The sequence below is a fragment of the Berghia stephanieae genome, chromosome 10 (assembly GCF_034508935.2).
Source record: "Berghia stephanieae isolate SIO BIC M18660-M18661 chromosome 10, UCSD_Bste_1.3, whole genome shotgun sequence".
Lineage (NCBI taxonomy): Eukaryota > Metazoa > Mollusca > Gastropoda > Nudibranchia > Aeolidiidae > Berghia > Berghia stephanieae.
This window is the reverse complement of record NC_088369.1, coordinates 41,832,018-41,852,017: the sequence shown is the minus strand read 5'-3', so window position 1 is coordinate 41,852,017 and position 20,000 is coordinate 41,832,018. Positions and strand designations below refer to the sequence as shown.

At 38.2% G+C, this 20,000-nt stretch overlaps 1 protein-coding gene across 3 annotated transcripts in view; it reads right to left on the bottom strand.

Annotated features, from left to right (window-relative positions):
* Window positions 1–2,316: 2,316 nt before the first annotated feature.
* The window catches only part of LOC144981153 (monocarboxylate transporter 9-like), a 26,282-nt gene continuing 8,598 nt past the window's right edge, over window positions 2,317–20,000 (bottom strand). For 2 of the 3 annotated variants that reach the window (XM_078929302.1, XM_078929303.1), the window contains exons 3-8: window positions 16,375–16,459; window positions 12,594–12,737; window positions 8,754–9,947; window positions 5,618–5,830; window positions 4,252–4,302; window positions 2,317–2,648 (exon numbers count right to left, since the gene is read on the bottom strand). In XM_078929302.1, the coding sequence (XP_078785428.1) occupies window positions 2,581–2,648; window positions 4,252–4,302; window positions 5,618–5,830; window positions 8,754–9,947; window positions 12,594–12,737; window positions 16,375–16,459 (1,755 nt within the window). In that variant the 3' untranslated portion in view covers window positions 2,317–2,580. The remainder of the gene's footprint in view (window positions 2,649–4,251; window positions 4,303–5,617; window positions 5,831–8,753; window positions 9,948–12,593; window positions 12,738–16,374; window positions 16,460–20,000) is intronic. The other variant, XM_078929304.1, reaches the window with a different exon arrangement.

Sequence of the window (20,000 nt, the reverse complement as noted above, 5' to 3'; positions counted from 1 at the left end):
AGAGTTAAAAGAATGTGTTATGCCCCTTTGCTTGAAAAAAAAGGCACTATCTCGAATCGTTCATACACGATTTTCTTATATTATTCTAATCACTATGTACATTTTTTTTCCTGCTTGAGCAAAACGTACATTTATATTTGTGACAAATCGTCTACAAACGGTGATTTGTAGGGATTTGCTTGATGCTTAAAATTGAATGTTAAATGATTCAGAGCCATCAGAGGCCCACTTAGTGGGAGTTCTCCACCTGTATAGGACAATAACAAATGTGACCCACCGTGTCAAAGCGGTATTATGTCGGGATCCACTCGGTTAGGGAAATTGAATTCTTTGCCACAAATATCAAACTTGGGTTTCATTTCGGTACGTCATGCTAGAGTATAAATACTATTTCTTGCTTTACAAAAACTTCTAAGGTCCAATTTTACATCATTCTATCTCTAAATTCACTTTTTGGGGTCTGAATCATTCCGACATAATACCGTTTTGAGACGGAGGGTCACAAATGCTTGCTAATCTTTGGTAGTACGCTAGTCTATCGCAATATACGCGAGTGTGAATTTTCGGGGGAAATTCTAAGAATGGCTGGTAAGGAAAGTGTTAAGAGGGCTCGTGAGACTGAGAGCGGTTAAGTTGTCAGAGACCACCAGCCGACTTCTGTAATGTTGTATGTGGTGTAAATATTAGAAACGGATGCTACGAGCAGGTACAACATTGCACAAAATGCGAAAAAAAAAAATCAATAACACTTTAAAAGAAGACCCCCTCAACCCGTAGCCATCGTTAAGTTAACGATGGCTAAGGTTGTATTCAAAAGTTCTACCAATGGGACCACTTGTTTTCATGAGCACCATAACGACAACTCACTAGGCGGTGCAAAAACCAAATAATGACGTCAAAAATGCCAGTCTTTTTGGGTTTCAGTGTCAGGCTATAACTTAACGATGGCTATGCTCCACCCCCCCCCCCCCCCCCCCCTCACCCAAATAAAAAAAGAAAAAAAAAGATAATAATAGAAAATAAAATAAACAAAACAAACATATCAATGACTTTTATGTAATGAAGTTTAATGGAGTTGTGGTTTATATTATCGAATGAATAAATTAATAAATATATTTATCCGTTTTGTTTGTATTCTTCAAAGCAAACGAAAAGCGCCCAGCATGCAAATCAGGTCAATGCCCTACTTTTAGACCAATGGACTCTCAACAACAATAAAACATGGACGCCAGTAACAGTCTCGGGTCAGTCGATGTTTTATTTTGCTGGCCTCTTCGTCCTTGCAGCATAGATAGCAGTGAATGGATCTCTTGATCTTTTAGAATAGATAGAATGCGCTTGGCCAAGGAGTTCACAACATTGCCATCCGGAAGTATAACGGACCAGCACACAAACTCTGTTTAACCATGAACTTTTATAGTCTGGTTAATACAGTTTAGTGAGAACAACTCACAAACGCGGATGGCAAAAACAATAACAAAGGTCTGAGTGACGTCATCTTCGAACTATCTGTACTATGTTGGACATGACTCGGCGACAATCTATCCAAAAGATAGCGAGCGTTTTTACTGTTCATTGAACGCTGCAAGAACCGAGATAGACCGTATTCAATAGTTCAACCAATGAAATAACTTGTTTCCATGAGCTCTACTAGCGGCAACTCACTAGACGGTGCAAAAACCAAATAATGACGTCAAAATGCCAGTCCTTTTGGATTTCAGTGTCAGGCTATAACATAACGATGGCTACGGAAAGACACCGGCTTTATCAGCCTCTTTCCATCAATACGGTTCAACAGTCGTGACGTCACTTCCCTCGTAATGAAGTATAGTAACTTAAATAACTGGTTCTAAACCATAGGAACGATGTCGGACGCTCTTTTGAAATAATTCTCCGACGAGTGTAGCCAGAGGAGAAAAACACTATAAATCTGATCATGTTTTGACTTTTATACAGTCTGATCTCATGACATGTGAAAAAGTTAAAGTCAGCATGAAAAATAAAAGTACCGATTTTTTTTGGTTTAGAACCAAGATGCTCGTTGCTGGGCGGATGTGACGTCAGACTATTGGATCCTATTCTCAAAGGAGGGGTGGTGGAGGAGGTGAGGTGTATTTCCTTGGACTAGATTATAACACCCCTTTCCCGTCTTCAATTTATCACATGGACAACATTGATAGATCTTGGGTGTCATTCGTTGTTTGATGGATTATCTTTCCAATGTTCCTCCCCAATCCATCTTTCTTATTCTTTGCCATTCTCCTCTTCCTCCTCCTCCTCTTCCTCCTCATCCTCTTCTTCTTCTTCTTCTTCTTCTTCTTCTTCTTCTTCTTCTTCTTCTTCTTCTTCTTCCCCTCCTCCTCCTCCTCCTTCTTCTTCTTCTTCTTCTTCTTCTTCTTCTTCTTCTTCTTCTTCTTCTTCTTCTTCTTCTTCTTCTTCTTCTTCTTCTTCTTCTTCTTCAGTTTCCCCTCTTCTCTTCTTCCTCCTCCTGCTCCTCCTCATCCTCCTTCCCCTCCTACGATTCGACAATCAATTTCGACCATAACATGTTCTTCCGTAAAGATGACTTGTTAGATTCTTTCATCCCTTCGTCTTTGCCATTCCCGGGAGCGCCATGGAGATCAATCCTGCCAACATGAAGAGGAACCCTGGGTAAACAATAATAAAGAAACCATTTATTTATTCAATTATTTATCACTAAAACACATCAAAAGGATCGTATACACTCATATTTGTTGAAGCATTTTGAACTCCAATCCGTAAGCATTTTGTTATTGTTTAAAGCTGTTGTAGATGGAACGAAATTGACGTTACTCAACTCTTTGCTATTGTTTTTTAGACAGCCATTGTAATGATTAGCTCTCACTAAATTCTATTAATCAGAGTATAAACACTCGCTTTCGAATCGGAAGGTCCTGGGTTTGAGCCTCGCTCGGTGCATAGTTGAGTCCTTGGAAAAGAATCTTTACTCCCATTCTCTCACCGTACTCAGGTGTAAAATGAGTACCTGACCGTTAACAGCGTTGTCTTTGTCCGAAAAAATTGTAATATCGCAAAACAGAGGTTATGTCCCGTCCTAAGTGTTAAATGTTGCTGTTGATCAGGGACGCCTTGTAAAGCGCTTTAAGCACGTTTAGTGGATATTTCGGTATATAAAAGCTCTATTTTTTAAAAATATTTTATTTTACGGGACCGCTTTTATCATTGTTGGCTCTAAATATTGATATTGAGAACAGTGGAGCAGTAAAATAATTATAACAGTTGAGTGGCTTCATTTCTCCAAAAATAATGCGAATCTCTTCTACTCGATTAAAAAAACAGCACATAATTGTTTCACTAATTTTGTATTTTTTATCGTAAATTAAATGTTACTCTTACATAGTCTAATACCATTTTGCAATAATGCGTCACAATTTTTATTCAATAATCTTTTTAAAAAAATTCTTATTATATTTATTTTTCACTAAAATTCTTTGGCCTTAAAGGTTTGTTTTATGACTTTAACTCACTCAATCCTAATTTTTTTTGCAACTTTTCAAAATAGGAAAAATGTTTTTAAAATGAGCATGTGCAAAGATAGTTTTAGTCAACCATCATTAACATGTAAAAACTAAAACATTAGCTTTGATACTACGCCTATAATTTGTCTCAGAAAAACGTAATAAATAGGCATGTAAAAGTAACCTGGGTAAACTACGGATGTCGTCGGTGTTAGGAATAGATATAGATATTTCATCAAACAAGATGTCTGATCTCAACAGGAATCACCCATGTTGTCCAAGTGAGCAAATTGGGGGTTAGTAATCTTGCTCAAGGAGAAAGAACCAAAGTGCCTGAAGCGGAGCTCGAACCGGGTCCTTCCGGGCCACAGTGCAATGCCTTAATGTGCGGCGATGTGGTCTTGAAGTATGACACTCGCTTTCGGATCGGTCAGTCCTGGGTTCGAGCGCCTCGCGCTCGGCGCATAGTTGAGTCCTTGGAACAGGCTCTTTACTCACATTCTCTCACCGTACTCAGGTGTAAAATGAGTACCTGGCCGTTAACAGCGTTGTCTTTGTCCGAAAATTTGTATTATCACCTAACAGGCGGTATGTCCCTCCTACATGTTAAATGTTGCTGTTGACCAGGGACCCCTTGTAAAGCGCTTTGAGCACATTTAGTGTATATTGCGCTATATAAAGCTCAATTTTTTAAAACCACTCGGCCATTTCGCCCCTGGATTGAATGAGTTAAACTGTTTTGTATACTTACCTCCTCCATACATGTTGATGTCTTGTCGGCCTGTGTAATCTACCGCCATACCTGATGAGAGATTGGGGTGTGGATGGGTTGAGGACGAAAGTGTAGATAATGATGATGATGATAGTGATGATGATGGTGGTGGTGATGATGATGAGGAGGATGATGATTGTGATGATGATGGTGGTGGTGATGATGATGATGTTGATGATGATGATGATGATGATGATGATGATGATGATGATGATGATGATGATGATGATGGTGGTGGTGGTGGTGGTGGTGATGATGATTATGATGATGGTGATTATGGTGGTGGTGATGATAATGATGATGATGATGGTGATGATGATGGTGGTGGTAATGATGATGGTGATGATGATGATGATGATGATGATGTTGATGATGGTGAAGATGATGATGATGACGTTGATGATGATGATGATGATGATGATGATGATGATGATGATGATGATGATGATGATGATGATGATGATGATGATGATAACTTCTTTACCTGACATATTAGTCTATCAATTAATGAAAATAAAATAAAAATTTCTTGTATAAACCAAAAAAGAGTGTTTTGTCATTAAAAAGAAGTAAATCTTTTATAGATAGGAGAGCACTGCTTAGATAGAACGAATTTGACGTCACTCAGGTCTTTATTACTGTTTTTAGCCAGCCATTTTTATGATTACTTCTCACTAAATTCTATAAATCAGACTATAACCGTTCAAGGTTATACATAGTTTTGTGCGTTGGTCCGTTATAGTATGTCCGACTGTCAATGTTTTGAGTTTTTTAGCCAAGCGCACAACATCAATAGATAGCATGCGCTTGGCTAAGAGGCTCACAACATTGCCATCCGGAAGTAAAACGGATCAACACACAAAACTGTGTGTAACCATGAACGTTTATAGTTTGGATAATAGTGTTAACTGAGAATACCCTTCAACAGTCATGACGTTACTTCCCTCGTAATGACGCATAGTAACTTAACAACTGGCTCCAAACTATCGGGACAATGGCGGACGCCCTTATGACATAGTTCTCCAACGAGCATAAAAGCGTATCCAGAGGAGAAAAGCATAAATATGATCATGTTTTTGACTTTTATACATTCTGATCACATTACATATGAAACGTTCTAGCCAGCATGAAGAATAAAAAGTACCGATTTTCTTTGTTTAGGACCACGCTGCTCGTCGTTGCTGGGCGACGTGACATCAAACTATTGAATCCAATTACTCTTAAAGGTGGATGGCAAAAACAAACAAAAAAAAAACAAACAACAAACCCCCCCCCCCCCAACCCAAAAAAAAAAAAACAATGACAAAGACGCGAGTGACGTCATCTTCATTCTATTTATAGCTACCTGCCAAGGGAGGGGCTATGAGAAATCCGAGACCACAGCACACCATTTCCATCCCAATGGCCGTCGACATGCTTTTCAAACCCACAAATGCAATCGTCAGAGTAGGAAGCAAGCAATGGAAAGTGCCACAGTAGATTGCTATGGCGAACATTAGACCCATGCACGAGGCGTACCCAGATCCAATGACTGGATACAACATCATAACGAGTCCACCTAAAATTGAGATACAGATTGAAATTTCGTAATTTTTAGTACTTAATTATGAATGAGTAGGGTATGGCTTGTTTATGAACTGCGTCCCTTGCAAAGCGCTTTGGGCACATTTAGTGGATATTGTGCTTTTTAAATGTTCAGTTTGGGGAGGGGGGGGGGTGGTTTAATGGGGATGATCTATATTAACTTTCCACGTGCTCGAGGTCATTGGTCACATTTCAAAATGTGCTCAAAGTGACCTACATGCTCAAAGTGACCCACATGCTCAAAGTGACCCACATAGTGAAAATTGTTCACAACTTTTGAAATAATTAGCATCACGATTGATCATTTTGTTTAGCTTGTTTTTGTTTTTGTTTTTTAAGGGCTTTACGGTGCTTGCAACAGATTTAGGTTATATCAGCGCCAGTAAAAAGGAAAAAAATGGGATAGTAAAAATTTCTAGATATACAATTAAAGCACTCAAGAATAAGTAGGGGAACTGGGAATAAATAGGGATCAGATGTAGATTCCAAGAACACACTTGTAGAGTACTTAGTCTGAGATCACCTCTAAGTCTCATCCAACACAAGCACAAAATCCAACAAAGAGGAATACACTCAAATGCTTACATTGTACATTCAAAATAACAAATATAATAATACATAACAGAGAGATGATTTACAAGGAAAAAATATCACCTCCCAAAACAATAACTATGCATTTGATTGTCTCCCTTCCAGCTAGGACTCCGGCCAGAGTCAGTACAAAACCAAGTAATCTCATTCCAAGACAAAGACAGAAAGCACGTTGGAAAACAGATATAAGGGGATAGAAGATACAGTATGTACCCCCCTGCCTACTATGGGAGGTCAGGAACCCCACCCAGTTGTTCAGCTTGACACATGGGTATGTTTAAAACTTTCATAAACAAAGCAGTGTGTTTATATTTGTTTAAAAACATCCAATCTTTGCACAGCAACAAATCATGTGATTGATGACTCGTTTGGACGAAAACCTGAATATAGATCGCTACCATTGCTTTATCCAAGAACATAATTAATAATATCGGGACCAGTATGTCTAAAAATCATCATCATCATTGCCTTTTTCACCCTGGGTCATGGTATAGGCCACAGACAAACAGTTTCCATCCTTCTCTATCCCGAGCTAACTTTTTTATCTCATTCCAGGTCTTACCACTTCTCTGTATATCAGCTTCTTTAATTCTTCTCCATGTTCCTCGTGGCCTTCCCCTTGATCTTCTGCCCTGAGGGTTCCCCTTCATAAATTCTGTCATTCCAGAAACTCTTCGGTCGCCCAAGCTAAAAAAAGGACTTGGTTTGTCTGTCTGCGTTTCTGTAACGGTTTGAGTTTAACGGAAAGGGGTGTTAACCCTTTGCCAACCCCCAACCTGGAGGACCAGGTGACTCAAAGATGGGGGAATCACACACCTTTTACAACACGCTGGCTTGGCGTTGGGCTATTCTTGACCCTCTCAGTTGAGGGAACCCGGACACCACACGGGGGATGTCTAAAAATGGGAGCGACCTATATTCATGTTTTGTCCAACCTGGTCATCGATCACATGATTTGTTGCTGTACAACGATTGGACATTTCTCAATAAATGTAAACACGCTGCTTTGTTTACGAAAGTTGTAAACATACACAGGAGTCACACTGATCAAAATGACCAATCGAAACGTTGGATATTTCTCAAACTGTGAACACTTTTCACTATGTAGGTCATTTTGAGCACATATTCCAATGTGACCAATGACCTCGAGCACATGGACAAGTAATATAGATCGCTCTCATTGGTTGCTTACAAAGATGTCGAGACAGTAAGATAGTTCGAAGATGACGTACATGGCGTTGTTATTGTTTTTGTCACCACGTTTGTGAGTTGTTCTCACTAACTGTATTAACCAGACTATAAAGTTCATGGTTACACAGAGTTTGTGTGTTGGTCGTATACTTCGGATGGCAATGCTGTGAACTCCTTGGCCAAGCGCATTCTATCTATAACGATTACAAGTTTACATCTGGCTAATTATTATTATCATCGTCATCTACTTGTTTTGTATTTATGTTAAAAGAATGTGTACCCTGATAAACATTCAGATTCCCAACTAGTGTAAATGTTGCTACTCGAAGCTCGAAGAAATAAATAACAGTGTGAAATTGAATGTAAGCTTCAATTTAATGTACAAAAACAGATAGAATGGATGTTTCGGATTTCCCCTTTTATCAACAAAACAGGATGAATGAAACACCACAGACGAATGAGATGATGTGGTAGTGGCGTTTAGGTTTCTAAATATGTTGTGTCACACCTAACAACTAACTAAATGCAACCCATATAATAAAATATCCCCGCGGAATTAGGCAATTTCAAACTCAAAATTATGCAAAATTATGGAACACAAAATGGCAAATTTTGCCAGAGATTATGCTTATTTGGAAATAGGCACAAAGTTGTGAAAACAAAATTACCGCGGGGAACACAAATTTCGCAAAAAAAACAAGCAAAACAAAAAAAAAAAAGAATCAAAGTCAAAGAATTTGTCAAAAATTTGCAAAACGTGCAGATTTTGCGGTTACAATGCACAATCAGAGAATTTCCCCTAATTTTGAGGCTGCAAGCTGTGCAAAAATCCGCGGTATTAAGTCGGGAAGTTTAAGACACTGAAAATTGAATTTGTAGCCAAAGATATTAGTCGGACGTTGAGTTTCCATGCTTTATAGAGGAGAATGAATATCATATTTTAGAATGCTGAATATCAATAATTCAAATGTTTGACCAGTTTAGCTTGAATTTGACTCTTTAGCGTCTTGTTCATCCCGACATAATACCGTTTTGAGACGGTGGGTCACAAATGGCTCTGAATGGACGTATGGCAAATTTCTCCATCTGAGACGAAACAAAAAACGCAATCTTACCAATAGTCTGCAAGGCAATAAACAACATCGTTTCTTCCCCAGGATGACTGTTGGAGAGGGCTCCGACAAGACATCGCCCAATAAGAAGGGCCACACCATTCATGGACAGCACGTTTGTGACCTCCCAATCTGCCAGACCTCGACTCTGTAAGAAACTGGGCACGTGGATCAGAAAACAGCCACAGCCGGCGTTATTTACAAACAGGGCAAAACATAACACTAGAAATAGTCGATTTCTATAAAGACGAGGGTAAATCATTTTTGGATGCACTGACGAATCATTCGCTATATTATTATCTCTACTATATCTATGGTTTTCCAACGAGCCTTCGACATTGTTTATGGGGCTTTTCTGATATTGTCTGTCCTTTGTTTCTTTTCTATGATCACTTTGGCACACATTACTAGAATGTTCGTCTAGCAAACAATGATCGAGGTCCATATCGTGTTCCTGATTGCTGGGACTATAATTTACGCTATTTATAGGACAATTCACAGACATGTTTGGATGTAACAATCGATAATTTAATCTTTGGTCTCCATGAAGCGAATTGTCTATACTGCTATAGGGTTCATGTCTACGAGCGTATTTATCTGTAGGTAACCACTGCTCTTCATGATGAGATAAAATTTCATCTTCATTTGATTCAAGTCTTTTATCCATGAAATGAACGTCAAACTTTGCTTCCTCATCGTCATCAGCCAATAATTTTTTACTGCAATCATTAGTAGTCGTTAACGAATTATCAGTGCATTCTAAATGTGGAATATCCAGAGAGCAAGTGTTGACTGAAGACGAGCTATCGCCGCCATTTTGATTTGTTTGTCTGTGTGCTTCGTAACAATTCGCTTTCGTTTCATTGCAAGTCAAAACATTATTATTATAATCGGTTGCAAGTCCGTCTTTTAATTTACAATCAATTACAATGCTTTCCTGTTTTGCGGCTTCTAATGTTTTCTGGTTTGGAAACATCAGAGCGCCGGCGATGCAAATGTGAATGGAGACCGCTGCCAGAATAAACAACGCCTCACGCCAAGTGTAATTGTTGAAGAGAAGCTGTGAGAACTGCGGGGCTAAAATGATGCCGAGACCTCCAGCAGATGAGGCGATACCGTTGACCAGCGTCCGTCTCTTTTGGAAGAAATAGTTGATGACCACGATGGAGGATGTGTAGGTCATTCCTAAACCAACACCTAAAAATGGAACCAAAAATTTAAATAAATAACATTTTAATATTGTTGAATGGCATGATCATATTCTTAACCCTTTCCTTACCAGCCAATTTCAGAATTTTCCCCAAAATTTTACACCCACCCAACACAGAAATAGTTTATTTTTAGTCAAAGAGAAAAGCAACAAATACATTCTATGCCTAATATTGATCAGCAAAATGAACTCTACAACACAGTGTCACGTTTTTATAGCTATAATAAAACATGTTTCATTGAATTGTGTGATTTACAAAAGAGATCTGAATGATAAAAGTGCTGGATGGATGGTAACGAATGTGACGATTTTTTTATGGTTGGTAAGGAGGGGTTAATATCGAAGTATCAAGCATCCATCAGCAATCAAACTAGGAAGGGGGGAAATGTGCGGCTGTGTGGATTTGTGGTATGGCACTCGCCTTCAGATTGTAAGGTCCTAGGTTCGAGTCCACTTTGAGCGGTCCATAGCTGAGTTATTGAAAAGGGGCTCTGAACTCACATTCTCTCAATGCAATCAGGTTCAGAATGAATATTTGACTGTGAACAACTTAGTCTCTGTCGGAAAAATAATACATATATAATATCGCCTAGCAAGCGGTATGTCTCATCTTAAATGTTAAGTGTTGATGTTGGCTTGGGACCCCGTAAAGCGCCTTGAGCATGTTTAGTGGATATTGCTCTATAAATAGTTCGAAGATGACGTCACTCAGGTCTTTGTTATTGCTTTTTGCCATCCGCGTTTATGATTAATGCTCATTGAACTGTATTAACCCGACTATAAACGTTCATGGATACACACAGTTTTGTGTGTTGGTCCGTTACACTTCCGGATGGCAATGTTATGAGCTTCTAAGCCAAGCGCATACTATCTATAAACGATCATGGTTACACACAGTTTTGTGTTTTGGTCCGTTATACTCCCAGATGGCTTCTTAGCCAAGCGCATACTATCTATATAAATGCTCAACCTTTTTTTTTTAAACGGAGATGGGTCGGTCACATCTTGAGAAGAGCAGCAGGGAGCGACATCATCCGCCAGTCCCTTGATTGGAACGAACCCCCAAGGGACATGTTAGATTTAGCGTCCAAAGCAAACTTGGAAGAGCTCACTAACCGACGAATTAAAAGCGACAAATCTCACATTATGTTAGAGGTGCCTAAATGAGTCAATAAACTGTATTAACCAGACTATAAAAGTTCATGGTTGCACATAGTTTTGTGTGTTGGTCCGTTATACTTCCGGATGACAATGTTGTGAGCTTCTTAGACAAGCGCACACTATCTATAAGTTAACGATTCGCTGCGGTTAAACCCCCTTAGTGTACTGAACTGACTCAAACCGTAGCCATCGTTATATTATAGATAGAATGCGCTTTGCCAAGGAGTTCACAACATTGCCATCCGGAAGTATAACGGACCAACACACAAACTCTGTGTAACCATGAACTTTTATAGTCTTGTTAATACAGTTTAGTGAGAACAACTCACAAACGCGGATGGCAAAAACAATAACAAAGGCCTGAGTGACGTCATCTGCATACTATCTATAGCCTGATACTGAAACCCAAAAAGACTGGCTGTTTGAGGTCATTATTTGGTTTTTGCACCGCCTAGTGAGTTGTCGTTAGTAGAGCTCAAGGAAACAAGTTATTTCATAGGTTGAACTCTTGAATACAACTCACGATTTGTTCTCTTTTGTGGCAAAAACTGGCTTTTGACGTCATTTTTGGTCAGTGTCAAGCCATAACTTGACGCAGGCCACGCTCAAACCGTGGCCTTCGTAAAGTTATGGCCTGATACTGACCAAAAAATGACGTCAAAATGCCAGTCTTTTGCCACAAAAGAAAACAAATCGTGAGTTGTATTCAATAGTTCAACCAATGAAATAACTTGTTTCCATGAGCTCTACAAACGACAACTCACTAGGCGGTGCAAAAACCAAATAATGACGTCAAACTGCCAGTCCTTTTGGATTTCAGTATCAGGCTATAACATAACGATGGCCACGCTCAAACCCCCATACCATCACACGGATTAAACTGATCGGTTATTCATTGATTTTTTTCTTTGTTATGGTCCTGGTCCTGGTCGTGATTAGCATTCCATAGTGCTTTGGACATCAGAATCTCACATCTCCTTGTGAATACACAACACCCCAGCACAGGGTTGCCAGATTAATTTCAGGCATTCTGCCAACTGGATTTTAAAAAATTGGCCAAATACCACAAAAATCTGCCAAACCGTACTATTTATAGTACCCCCTTTGAAAACTCATCAGTTTTGTTAAACAAAAAATTCTCAAGGCAGATGTCATAAATTTTTTTTTCATTTCCCAAGTTTAAAGAAATCACTAATACATAAAAATTGCCACGGAACACGTGGAGTAGACCTATACATTCATCCCTAGGCCTCGGAAAATAAAATCTGCCAAATATCTGCCAAACTGCCAAACCGATTTTTCTCTGCCAGACGACTTCAAATTCTGCCCAAAAAAAAGGGCATTTGGCAGAAAATCTGCCAAATTGGCAACCCTGCCCCAGCACCCCTTGCATATTTAATAACGTCCATCCACGGATTCTTCATGCGATGCGTATAGAGACCGACTACAAAGTACACGAAGTTCATACTCACCGGCAACAGCTCCGAACGAGACCATCAGCCATTCCAGATCCTTGGCCAATCCACTGATGAAGAAACCTAAAGCCAGAAGGCCGCCGCCTGCCATGACGGATGTCCGGCAACTAAATGCGTTTGACACCCCACTAGATAGTGGGCCTGGGAACAGTGAAAAGTGTAATAATAATAATAATAATAATAATAATAATAATAATAATAATAATAATAATAATAATAATAATAATAATAATAATGATGATGACTTTGATGATGATGATGATAATAATAATAATAAATAATAATAATAATAATAATAATAATAATAATAATAATAATAACAATAATAATAATAACAATAATAATAATAAATAATAATAATAATAATAATAATAATAATAATAATAATAATAATAATAATAATAATAATAATAATAATAAAAATAATAACAATAATAATAATGATAATAATGATGATGATGATGATATAATAATAATAATAATATAATAATAATAATAATAATAATAATAATAATAATAATAATAATAATAATAATAATGATAATAATAATAATAATAATAATAATAATAATAATAATAATAATAATAATAATAATAATAATAATAATAATAATAATAATAATAATAACCTCTAACGTTTATAGTCTGATTGATAGAATTTAGTGAGAACTAATCACTAACGGGTTGTCTAAAAATAATAAGGAGCTAAGTGGAGTCAACTTCGTTCCCTCTATATTGTGGTATGACACTCGCATTCGGGTCGGAAGGTCTTGGGTTCAAGCTTCGCTCGGGGCATAGTTGAATCCTTGGAAAAGTCTCTTTACTGACATTATCTCACTCTACTCAGTTGTAAAATGAGTACCTGGTCGTTAACAGCTTTGTCTCTGTCCGAAAAAAAATAATTGGAATTTCGCCTAACAGGCGTCATGTCCCGTCCTAAATGTTAAGTGTTGCTGGTGGCCCTTGTAAAGCACTTTGAGCACGTTAAGTGGACATTGCTCGATATAGATAAAAAAAAATAAATAAATAAAAAAATAAAAAAAACAGACAAAAAAAAAAAAAAAAAACAATAACCAAGACCAGAGTGACATTATCTTCGTTCTATATATTTAAAAAATTATGCCTTTTCCGCCACGACATCATAAGACATCGTCGCCCAGGCATTCCACGAAGGAATAATATTCATTTTTTTAGATAACTCAACAAACAAGATGTCTGATGTCACCCATGTTGTCCCAGTGAGCAAATTGGGGGTTAATAATCTTGCTCAAGGAAAAAAAAAACGAAAGTGCCTGAAGCGGGGCTCGAACCCGGGTCCTTCCGGGTCACAGTGCAAAACATTGCTTAACCACTCGGCCACTTCTATAAAAGCTCAAATAAAAAACCTCAAATTGAATATAATAGGCGGTAAGGTGTTTATCTAGTGACGAGATAAATTATACTATTGAAATATGCGACGTGGCGTCTATCTGAATAGATAGAATGCGCTTGGCCAAGGAGTTCACAACATTGCCATCCGGAAGTATAACGGACCAACACACAAACTCTGTGTAACCATGAACTTTTATAGTCTGGTTAATACAGTTTAGTGAGAACAACTCACAAACGCGGATGGCAAAAACAATAACAAAGGCCTGAGTGACGTCATCTTCGAACTATCTATACGGGCATGTGTTGAGGGTACCGACCCGTGTCTTTCCGTGGCCTTCGTAAAGTTATGGCCTGATACTGACCAAAAAATGACGTCAAAATGCCAGTCTTTTGCCACAAAAGAAAACAAATCGTGAGTTGTATTCAATCGTTCAACCAATGAAATAAATTGTTTCCACGAGCTTTACTAACGACAACTCACTGGGCGGTGCAAAAACCAAATAATGATGTCAAACTGCCAGTCCTTTTGGATTTCAGTGCCAGGCTATAACATAACGAGGGCTACGATCTTTCCTCATCGTGTATGTAACCTTATGGTACTTGATGTGCGGTTATGTGGTCTAGAGGTATAACACGCTTTCGGATCTGAAGATCCTGGGTTCGAGCCTCGCGCTTGGCGCATAGTTGAGTCATTGGAGAAAGCTCTTTACTCACATTCTCTCACCGTACTCAGGTGTAAAATGAGTACCTGGCTGTAAACAGCGTTGTCTCTGTCCGAAAAAATTGTAACATCGCCTAAAAGGCGTTGTCCCGTCCTAAATGTTAAATGTAGCTGTTGGCCGGGGACCCCTTGTAAAGCGTTTTGAGCACATTTAGTGGATATTGCGCTATATAAAATGTCAATTATTATTATTATTATTATTATTATTATTATTATTATTATTATTATTATTATTATTATTATTATTATTATCATTATTATTATTATTATTATTATTATTGCACAGCAATGTGTCATAATAATGATGGAATGCGGGTTATAGTAGCTAGCATGCAAAATGCTCACTATTGCTCAAATGTAAAGAAAATGTATCTATAATCCACCATGAAAAAAAAGGTATTGACATTCATCATCATCATCATTGCCTTTTTCACCCTGGGTCAGGGTATACGCCACAGACAAACAGTTTCCACCCTTCTCTATCACCATCATCATCATTGCCTTTTTCACCCTGGGTCAGGGTATAGGCCACAGACAAACAGTTTCCACCCTTCTCTATCACCATCATCATCATTGCCTTTTTCACCCTGGGTCAGGGTATACGCCACAGACAAACAGTTTCCATCCTTCTCTATCACCATCATCATCATTGCCTTTTTCACCCTGGGTCAGGGTATACGCCACAGACAAACAGTTTCCATCCTTCTCTATCCTGAGCTAACTTTTTAAAATCTCATTCGATGTCTTATCACTTCTCTGTAGTATGCGCTTGGCTAAGAAGCTCATAACATTGCCATCCGGAAGTATAATGGACCAACACACAAAACTGTGTGTATCCATGAACGTTTATAGTCGGGTTAATACAGCTCAGTGAGCATTACTCATAAACGCGGATGGCAAAAAAAACAATAACAAAGACCTGAATGACGTCATCTTCGAACTATCTATAACAGCTTCTTTAATTATTCTCCATGTTCCTCGTGGCCTTCCCCTTGACCTTCTGCCCTGAGGGTTCCAGTCCAATACTGTAACATTACGCGGGGATATAGGACCTCAAAAAAAGAGTTTAGAAAAAACATTGACAAAAAAACAAAAAAAAAAAACAACAACAAACAAACAAACATAAAACAACAAACAAAAAACACAAAAACTTGAGCTTTTATATAGCGCAATATCCAATAAAAGTGCCGAAAGCGCTTTACAAAGGGTCCCTGACAAACAGGAACACGTAACAAGTAGAGCGAGACATGACTCCTTTTAGGCGATATTACAATTCTTTTCTTTTCTGCCAATGAGACAATGACAAAGCTGTTAATTAACGGCCAGGTACTCATTTTACACTTGAGTAAGGTGAGAGACTGTAAATTAAGAGACTTTTTTCCAGGCACCACCAATGACATCATAAACAATATTATTGGACTATTTGTGTCCCATCGTCTCAAAACGGTAATATGTCGGAACGAAACAAATGCTTAAAAGCCGAATTAAATGTTAAACTGGTCAAAAATATAAATTCTTGGCATTAGAACCCTAAAATATGGTATCCATTCTCCTCAATAAAACATACAAACTCAACACAAGTCTGATATGTCTGGCTATAAATTCAATTTTCAACATCTTAACTATCCCGACTTAATACCGTTTTGAGGCAAAGGGTCACATTTTGACTAGCAATCTCTATCTTACCAGCGAGTTGAAGCAAAGCCGAGAATAATCCGGTGACCCAAGAGGTAAAGGCGACACTGCCCTGGAACTCCTCGAGGAATATAACCTGGTGGATGGAGACGGTAGTAATCGGAATGAGAAAGGACGATGATGATGACGATGATGATGATGATGATGATGATTGTGATGATGATAGTGATGATGATGATGGTGATGATGATAGTGATGATTATGATGATGATGGTGATAGTGATGATGGTGGTGGTTGCAGTAGTAATGATGATATGGTGGTAGTTGAAGTAGTAGTGGTAGTGAAGATGTGGTGGTTGTAGTAGTAGTGGTAATGATAATGATGTGGCGGTGGTGGTTGTAGTAGTAGTGGTAGTGAAGATGTGTTGGTGGTGGTGGTTGTAGTAGAATAAGTGGTCGTGATGAAAATGTGGTGGTGGTGGTTGTAGTGTGTGTGTGTGTGTGTGTGTGTGTTTGAGAGAGAGAGAGAGAGAGAGAGTGCTGAAATTGCATCTAGTGATAAGTTGAGCAACATGAACTTGAAAAGATAACGAGGTTGAAGTTTGAGGCCAAAGTATTTGTGATTAGCTATTATTGGTAAGTACAGGAAGGTGACCATGAAAATTAATCTAGTGACCGAATTTATTGATGTGTGTGTGTATGTGTGCGCGCGCGTGTGTGTGTGTGTGTGTATGTTTGAGTTTGTGTGAAGATGGAGAGAGAGAGAGAGGGAGAGAGAGAGAGAGAGAGAAAGAGAGAGAGAGAGAGAGAGAGAGAGAGAGAGAGATTTGAGCTAAATTTGTTTGAAGGGTTTTTTACGGCGCTTGCAACACGGATTGCAGTAGGTTGGTGGTTGTAGGGGTGGCGTTGCGGTGGTTGTAATAGTAGTTGCAGGGATGGTGATGTGGTGGTGGTGGTAGAGATGATGATGTAATCGTGGTTGTAGAGTGGATGGTGATGTGGTAGTTGTTGTAGTAGTGGTAGTAGGGATGGTGATGTGGTTGTAGTAGTAGTGGTAGTGATGGTTGTAGTAGTGGTGATGATGATATGGTGGTGATGGTGGTTGTAGTTGAAATTGTAGCAGTAGAGATGATGATGATGTGGTGGTGGTTGTAGGTAGTGTTGATGATGTGGTGGTGGTGGTTGTAGTAGTAGTGGTAGTGATGATAGTGTGGTGGTGGTGGTGATTGTAGTAGTAGTGGTGATGAAGATGATGTGGTGGTGGTGGTTGTAGTAGTAGTCGTAGTGATGATAGTGTGATGGTAGTGGTTGTAGAAGTAATTATAATTAATAATTATAATTATTATTTGGCATAGCACCAGTATCCACAAATAGTGCTCAGAGGTGCTTTACAATAGTTTTTTTTTAGTACCACACATGTTCATTCATTCGACTACAAAATCACTACTACAGTCACACACATAAATAGTGGATCTGTTACTATAAGGATAAGTTTACAATTTCATCATTGGGACGATTTTACACACAATTGGAACACTTGAAGATCTGTCAATAGATTTCCTTATTTGTGTCAATCCCAGCACTTTGTATTACCTCTGTAGCAGTATAACCAATCCAGAACTGAAAAACTTAGATATTGGGGAAGACTGGAGGGAATATAGGACAAATGCCATGCCCGAGGGAGGTGGGGTAATCAAAGTAGTGGTAGTGATGGTGGTGGTTGTAGTAGTAGAGGTAGTGATGATGATGTGTTGGTGACGGTTGTTGCTGTAGTGGTAATGATGATGATTGGTGATGATTTGGTGGTGGTTGTAGTAGTAGTGACTGGAAAGGGGGGGGGGGGGTGTCCTTGGAACAATTAATTTAACCTCACCGGAATTTGACGGAAGTTGCCCGTAACCCGAAATATTTTGCTCCAGGCCGTGTTTTTTCCAGTGAAACAGGAGTTTTGGCATCACTGTATTGGCATGAGCTTAGAATATACATTTGATAATGTACATACAATTTTTTGAAATAATCCAATTATTATTTCTCTGGTTATTCATTATTATGTAAGATGTCCTTAAAGTAAATTTAAAAAAAAAATTTGTGACTATAAAATCAATTTCCAGCACTTATTTCATATAGATATATATTACCGCATTGAGATGGTGAGACACATTCATATCATAGGGAACAATTTAAGGACATTTTAAAAGACCGCCAGTTGGGTAAATTCTCTCCGACTACAAAGTTTAAACGTAATGTATCACAGCCTATTGTTGGTAAATTCATCTGGCGTGTGGAACCGATGAGAATTTTACTTAAATGCTTGCTTACCACCAATAGGACGAGGGGAATACGCTTCAACAGTCGTAACGTCACTTCCCTCGTAATGACGCATGGTAACTTAGTAACTGGCTCTAAACTATCGGAACAATGGCGGACGCACTTATGAAATATTTCTCAGACGAGCATAAAAGCGTATCCAGAGGGGAAAAAAACATTATAAATCTGATCATGTTTTGACTTTTATACATTCTGATCACAAGACATATGAAAAGTTCTAGCCAGCATGAAGAATAAAAAGTAAAGATTTTCTTTGTTTAGAACCATGATGGCCGCCGTTGCTGGGCGACTTGACATCAGACTATTGAATCCAATACTCTTCAACAATCGTAACATCACTTCCCACGCATGGGTAACTTAGTAACACTGGCTCTAAACTATCGGAACAATGGCGGACGCCCGTATGAAATATTTCTCCGGCGAGCATAAAGGATATCCAGAGGAAAAAACCATAAATTTGATCATGTTTTGACTTTTACACATTCTGATCACAAGGCATATGAAAAGTTCTAGCCAGCATGAAAAATAAAAAGTAATGATTTTCTTTGTTTAGAACCAAGATGGCCGCCGTTGCCGGGAGGCGTGACATCAGACTATTGAATCGTATTGGCGTCACTCAGCTTTTTGTTATAGTTTTTAGACGGCCATCTTGGTGAGTAGTCTCACTAAAATACGTTGACTATACATACGTTCAAGCTTATGCATCGTTTTGTGATTTGGTATGTTTAATCTAACTGACGGATGTTGTGGGTATTTTATCTAGACGCATATCATCAATAAAAGAATAAGGCGATAAAGGGTGGTTATCTTTTATATATATATATATATATATATATATATATATATATATATATATATATATATATATTGAATCGTGTTGGATACAAATATGGTACGATTAGTGTTCGACATGACACAACAACACACAACAAATCAAAATCATGTAACACACAGTCCTGACGATGGCTGAAAAGGCCTGAAACATCGATGTAGACTCCAACATTGTGGTAAATATTAAAACAATATATATATATATATATATATATATATTATATATAATATACATTTATGTAGCGTTTATGACGAAGCTTCGAAGCACTTCACATTGACCATCAGTAAAAAACATTACATACTGCAGATTCGGATATACGAACAAAAGCTCACATGCATCCAATTACACACACACACACGCACACACACACACACACACATACACACAAACACACATCCATTTACACACTGTACATAAACATATTACTCACACACAAACACACATGTATGTATGTATGTATGTATATATATATATATATATATATATATATATATATATTATATAACACACATATATA